Genomic DNA, 7068 nt, shown 5'->3' with positions numbered 1-7068 from the left:
AATTTGGCCTTGAACTTATAAGCAGCTGTTTATAAGGCTTCAGAAAAGCAATTTAAAAAAAAAAACAACCCTTTTTAAGTGTATCAAATTCAATGGCATAATGAGTAGGTGGATTTCATTCTTCCCAGTCACGTGAATGTCAACTCTATTTGTTGAAAGCTCTGATTGGAATAGGCGGCAGCAACCACACTGAACTTTTCATACAGCGACATGTAAATGCAATTTCTGTGTTTGTCTGCTAAGTCTTACTTCTACATTTTTCAGATACTCGCGCTTTAGTTAAAAATGGAGGCTACTTTTAGTCTGGTAAACCACATCAAATCCTAGCACTCTCTAGCAGTACCAAAAGAATATTTGCCTTTCAGTCATTCTATGATAATTTTTTAGGTCATCACCAAGAACAGTGGTTTAGTAGAAAGTCTAATGAAACCTAAAATCTTCTAGAAATGTTGGCAACCATTTCAGATTATTCCTTCAACACCGAGGATTGCTGCTGGAGGCACCATTTTCTATGTAAATAACTTTAAGATACAGCAACCTTCGATTTCATTTACTGGTGTAATTTGAAAAATCTAGGGTTTTTTGTTGCTCTGAAGATACATTCTGCTTTCCTTTTCGTAATGGAAAAGACTGTGCTTTTTCCCCTCTGTTTAACTTTTTTTTTTCCTTATTTTGTTACAGATCCATTTTTCCCCCTTTCTTTTCTGGTGAACAGCTGGTTTCCTGGAATGCTGGATGATCTATTCCAGTCACTGTTTCTGTGTGCACTGTTGCTGTTCTGGCTTTGTGTCTACCATGGTATAAGAGTACAGGTAGGGTGTAACATTATCTACTACTTACTGAGAAGGCAGTACTTGTTTTTTCAGTTCTCTCAAAAGGTGACAAAAATGAAACCAAATTTTTAAAAAAGAGACATTTATTTTATTCTTAAAGTACAATGTGACACATGAAGCTTTGGCGTTAAAATGATTTGTGGTGAAGTAGATTGTCTTGAGGCTACCATGCCTAAATGAGAGAGATGGGACAGTCCGCTCTAAATTATTGCAAGACAGTCTTCAGAATTATGATGTCATTATGCTTTGTTCTTGCTTGAAGGGTTTTGTTGTTGTATATGGCGGTTGATTGTCTTTTAAACCACTTTAAAATACTGCATATGATAAATATGAATTCTGGAGCATATTCCTATATTTGCAGTATGAGTGAAGTATGTGAGACCTTATAAATAGGATGCTCCAAATCTACTGTATCTTATTAACACAAATGATGATACAATTTTATGTCTTCTGTAATCACTTGTGCAGGTTAAAAATACATAAAGCGAGTGTCTTAATCTAGTTCGTGTTGAATGAAACAAAGATGATAGTTAATTTATTCTGTCAAGAATGAATGAAATCCCAAATGTGGGTTCACTCCTTCACCACACTATTGTTTTCCCAACAGGGGGAAAGGAAGTGCTTAACTTTTTATCTGCCCAAATTCTTTATTGTTGGACTGTTGTGGCTGGCCTCTGTTACACTGGGAATATGGCAAACGTAAGTAATTTAAAACGTAGTGCAAAAGTAGCGAGTTGAGAGTGTTCAAGAATGAGAAGACTGTTTATAATTAGTGGTATCTGTTTCTTAGTGCTCTGATTGTGATATAGGAATGGAGTTCAAATTCTTACATCTTTCTGTTTTGCAAATTGTGACTGATTTGAAAACACAATTCCCCATGGACGATCTAGTAGTACATAATTTTATAAACCAGAGTGAGATCTAGAAATCACTACTTTGTCAATACGTTATGACTCCCTACAATACTCCCTCTAGCGCTATGTCACAATTAGCTTTTAGTATTTGAAGCAACAGTTTCTCTGTAGTTAATTGTTGCACAGTTTGACCAAACTTTCTCAACTATTAAACCTGCACAATTGGTATTGGCGCTGCTTAGTCAAGCTATGCTCTCTCTCCTCAAAACTCAGTTCTTTTGCTTGGTTTAGTGTTTCTCTCTTTTTTCCCAATTTGTTGTGTTAACAAAAAGGTGTCACTATTCCCCACCCAGAAAACTTTCTCAGTTTTGGTACATTTGTCGTTTCTAAACCATTTTAGTCTCAAGTGTTTACCTCTTATTTTATTTCTCAGAAGGAAGACACCTTCTAACCTTCTCCATGCCGTTGTACATTGTTGAAAGCAGTGCAGTTGCAGAAAATGCTTGTGCTGATGCCCTATCAGCAGAATTGCTATGAGGGAAGGGCTTATACCACAGTTATTTCTTAAGTATAATTCTTATCACCAAGGATAAAATTTAAACACTAAATCCTGAAGGCTTGTAGGAATTTATGAGATTATACGTTTTCTAAAAAATAAGTGGGGAGATTAGACATGCTCACAACTGAAATCCTCCATATTCCTTCAAAATTGGGTTTGGGAAGAAGGAGGATGTCATGTACTGTAAATTGTCATGGAATCAGTGGCATTGCACCGATTTATACAGCCAAAACCTTTAGTTATAAACTCCGTATAGCAACTTTAAACCTTTTCTTTGTTAGTGGGTTTCTTGGTCAGTACGGCTTTTTGACCTTGTCTTTTGTAATGGTGTAAGCACTACTTTTTCATTTTGAATCTTTTCTAGTGTTAGTGAAGTACATGATCCTACATATCAATACAGAGTCGACACAGGTAATTTCCAGGTAAGTCAGAAATGTTTTCTTGCTATTAAATTGTCAGGTGGAGTTAGGCAATACAAAGAGGTGGGGTTTGTTCTTCTATTAAAATCTGTAACACAATTTAGAAAATAGCAAATGCTGGTCAGATGGTCTTATTCTGACTAGGGTACTTTTAATTTTGCTTTAGATCACGCATAGGCCATATTGAGCTCCATCCCAATGAGAAGAGTAAATTGTCTTGCAAATCTGGAGACTCAACACCACAAGTTTAGTCACAGACTCATGACTGTTGGGATTGAAAGAAAATTTTTTAAGCCTCTTATTAAATCAGTTTTGTACATCCTTACTCCTGCCAAGATCCTCTGTCCTAGTAAATTTCAGACTTTCTTGTTGTAAAGGAAGATCTGATTTATATGGGTCCTTATATTGTTCTCAGGGGCTGTGTTTTTAGAAAATCATTGAGATTCAGCTCACTGTGAACTCAGTGAACAAAATGATGACTTCTGTGTCTACATCAAAATGATGCAAATGTGTCTTAAAATAAATGGTCGACATGTTAACATAATTATTTTCTCATATACTTTTCTATCAAGCTCCCATTTCAATTTTGCTGTTTAAAGACACTGCACTAAGACACAGCATAAAGTTATATGCTTTAACTTTTTTAACTTTTTTTCCAACTTTCTTTGCATTCCCCAAAAACCTACCTTGACGTACAGCCATCCTCGTTTTGTACTTCCTTTCATGAGCCTACTTTCCCTGAATAAATGGACCGCTCTATGTTGTGCTTTGGGAAATAATGATTTCTATTGAGGGAAGAATGAAAAGACCGAATCTCGTTAAATAATAAAAACTAACGCTCTTCTTATAGGGAATGAAGATCTTCTTCCTTGTGGTGGCAACCACATACATTCTCTACCTTTTGTTCCTGATAGTGAGGGCATGCTCAGAACTTCGTAACATGCCTTATGTTGGTAAGGAGTATTTCTTTTGATTCTTCCCCAAACAGGCTTGCTTCTCCTAGATGTAGGTGTAAATTGGCTAATAACTTTTCTCAATCTTTTTCAGATCTCAGGTTAAAATTCTTGACTGCATTAACCTTTGTAGTGCTTGTCAGTAGGTAAGGCTTTTCAAAGTACGTTTCTCAGTACTGTAACTTTTATAACTTTTTTCCCAGGGCTTTGAATACATTTTGTTGATAATAAAATTGTCCATGAAACTGAGGAATGTCTTTTAATATGATTGTTATGGCAAACATTTCTTAATTTTTTAACCCTTCTTGAGGCTTTTAGAGCTAACTTTATATTATTTCCATTACCACAGCAGTACACTGCAAGATTTAGAGGTTCACTTAGCAGAGATGTTTTCTGTACTGCTGAGTGGTCTGCAGTGCACCGTTCACCTCTTTTGGAGCTTTGTAAGCTTCACTTAGTCAAAGCAGAAGTTTAGATTTAGTTTCTTAGATTATTGTTAATATCTGTCTCCCCCACTCCAAGCAGTTACTTCAAATTATTCTTGACTCTTGGATTGTCTGTAGTGGATGAAATCTGAGGGAAGTAGACTATGGGGTTGTTTTTCCGCTTTACTCAGTTGAGTAAATACTGCTGATTTTTAATCACAAAAGAATCATTCTTAATTTAGAGCTATGAAAGCAAATGTGTCTTAAAATAAATGGTCGACATGTTAACATAATTATTTTCTCATATACTTTTCTATCAAGCTCCCATTTCAATTTTGCTGTTTAAAGACACTGCACTAAGACACAGCATAAAGTTATATGCTTTAACTTTTTTAACTTTTTTTCCACAGCATTGTTATACTCTACCTACGCTTTGGAGCACAAGTTCTACAGGACAACTTTGTTGCTGAGCTGTCAACTCATTATCAGAATTATATCCTTCTGTTGTGATACTGCTCAACTAGGAATGTTAATCTGTTTTCATGCAGAAGGTACTTAAAAATGATGTACCTAAGGACTGATGCCTTTGAATTCTGGGTGGGCTTTTGAAGTTTGGTCCATTTTGATCGAGGTTTCGTGTCAGCATTTTGCAATGGCTGTTTGTAAAGATTATGAACTGAGACAGTTTCAGTCTAATTTGTTTACATCACATAAATTACAGCTGCATTTGATACTCTTCAAAAGGAATGAAGGACTAGATATGCATGCATTCAAGTAATTTAAACAAGTTATTGTGACAAATTTGGCTGCAAATACATGCATGAATTCAGTTTGCTGTATACCTATCAGTTGGCATGAGGCGTACCAAAATATTTGAGAAATTAATAGTTTAGAAGTCACTGAAAATGACTTTGATTTGAAACTGAAAATGTGTTTGTGTATTGGTCCAAGTCTACATGTGGAAGAGGTCATAGCAGAGAATTTAAGTGACTTGAGAGAGACTGTTTCTGATGTCTGTTGGCAACAGGATTACAAACTGTATTTCTGGACCTGAACCATGAGATCCTCATTCATTCTACTTTCTGCAAGTGCCTGTGTGACTGCAACTGCTCCAGTTACTGATAAGCTTAGATATGTGTTGGGAGCTAGTAGAAAACAATATGTAAAGCCTTTAGTATTTTCCCAAAATGGTGGCAAGAAGCCATCTTCAGAGTTCTATCTACAGATAGTCCTTTCTTCTTCCTTCTCAACTGCTGTGCCAAGCAAGAACTTCTTTAAAAATAAACAAAACAAAATAAAACAAAGACGTGAACACCCCCCTTAGTCAGCTTTCCTTTAGCATTGAAGGCAGAACTATTCAATTTACCGTGCACTCCACCACTCAAGAGTAGACCTTATCTCAGCAAATGTTACTTGTGTTAAAGTTAAAGCTTTGTCTTCAGTGGGAGCTTTACCTCAAAATCACTTGAGTACGTTAGTTGTGTCGTGGTTTAACCCCAGTCAGCAACCAAGCACCACACAGCCACTCGCTCACCCTTCCTCCCCAGTGGGATGGGGGAGAGAATTGGAAGGGCAAAAGTGAGAAAACTTGTGGGTTGAGATAAGAACAGTTTAATAATTGAAATAATAATAATAATAAGAAGAATTGTAATGGAAAGGACAACAACAAAAAAAAGAGAGAGAGGAACAAAACCCAGGAAAAACAAGTGATGCAACCACTCACCACCCGCTGACTGACGCCCAGCCAGTCCCTGAGCAGCGATCACTGCTTCCCAGCCAACTCCCCCCAGTTTATATACTGAGCATGACGTCATATGGTATGGAATATCCCTTTGGCCAGTTTGGGTCAGCTGTCCTGGCTATGCTCCCTCCCAGCTTCTTGTGCACCTCCTTGCTGGCAGAGTATGGGAAGCTGAAAAGTCCTCGACTTAGTATAAACACTGCTTAGCAACAACTAAAACATCGGTGTGTTATCAACATTATTCTCATGCTAAATCAAAAACACAGCACTGTACCAGCTACTAGGAGGAAAATTAACTCTATCCCAGCCGGAACTAGGACAAGTTGTCATTGAATTTAGAACATGCAGGTTTTTTTTAGCCATGCATGCTCTCAAACTTTAGTAAGGTAAACATTCTTCCTATTGAAACAGCTTATGTATGGTTTGGGTCTTGTTTCCAAAGTTAATATGTATGTGGAGCTATATTGAGCAATATCCTTGACACTTACTACCAGCAGAATTCTTATCATTTTATGGTTTATTGAACTTTTATCTCTACACATTAGCCTTCGTGTATTCCCCCTCAAAGAATGCACTATATGGTAAGTGTAAGCAATTATCTGGCAAACTTAGATGACGAGAGCTGGCATATTAGCAGATGCTGTGTAACATCTTTATATTTTGGTTGTCTCATTACTCTTTCAGTTTGCTTTGAGTTAACATAAGCAGAAGCTGCACTGCTCCTGAGCAAATTAGTATTGGAAATATGAAGGAACACATAAAATGTATACAACTGAATAGCTAGACTTGAATTCTGATGCACTTAGATCAAGCTTATAGTCAAGATGATATTTGCGTATAACGCACTAACTTTTGCCCTGACTCACAGACAATCCTTAAGGAGCAACAATACTTCGTTTGTACTTTGTTCTAACAAGAAGGTTAATGTATTGTCATGCTGGCAAACTGGACTCTGAAATGGGTAACATGCTGTTGGAAAAGTAGGAGTGAAGCTGATCTCAACATGGGGGAATTTTGGGGAACTTGCTATGGGGAGAGGGCTCCACAGAACCCATGTAAATGGAGATAAAGGAATGAATCAGTGGCACTTCTGTTTTTGCATTCCTACTTAGAGGTTGTAATCTGACGCACATGATGATTATAAAGCATTATCCCTCTCTAACTGATAAAGGTTCTGTAAAATAAATATTTATACTGAGTGCATTCTCTGCTTTAAGCATTGAGATGCAGAACCGTAGAACAGCCCAGGTTGGAAGGGACCTGGAAAGATCATGTGGTCCAACC

General features: G+C 37.0%; 1 protein-coding gene across 1 annotated transcript in view; it reads left to right on the top strand.

The window, feature by feature from the left end:
- Positions 1-7068, top strand: part of TMEM181 (transmembrane protein 181) — a 28359-nt gene that overhangs the window by 15452 nt on the left and 5839 nt on the right. The window contains exons 9-15 of the mRNA XM_009319162.1: positions 682-812; positions 1441-1532; positions 2611-2668; positions 3516-3618; positions 3713-3764; positions 4454-4536; positions 6276-6365. Coding sequence (XP_009317437.1) covers positions 682-812; positions 1441-1532; positions 2611-2668; positions 3516-3618; positions 3713-3764; positions 4454-4536; positions 6276-6365 — 609 coding nt within the window. The remainder of the gene's footprint in view (positions 1-681; positions 813-1440; positions 1533-2610; positions 2669-3515; positions 3619-3712; positions 3765-4453; positions 4537-6275; positions 6366-7068) is intronic.

The sequence above is a fragment of the Pygoscelis adeliae genome, unplaced genomic scaffold (genome assembly GCF_000699105.1).
Source record: "Pygoscelis adeliae isolate BGI_AS28 unplaced genomic scaffold, ASM69910v1 Scaffold172, whole genome shotgun sequence".
Lineage (NCBI taxonomy): Eukaryota > Metazoa > Chordata > Aves > Sphenisciformes > Spheniscidae > Pygoscelis > Pygoscelis adeliae.
The sequence above is the reverse complement of the archived record's forward strand: the minus strand, read 5'-3'. Positions and strand labels throughout refer to the sequence as shown.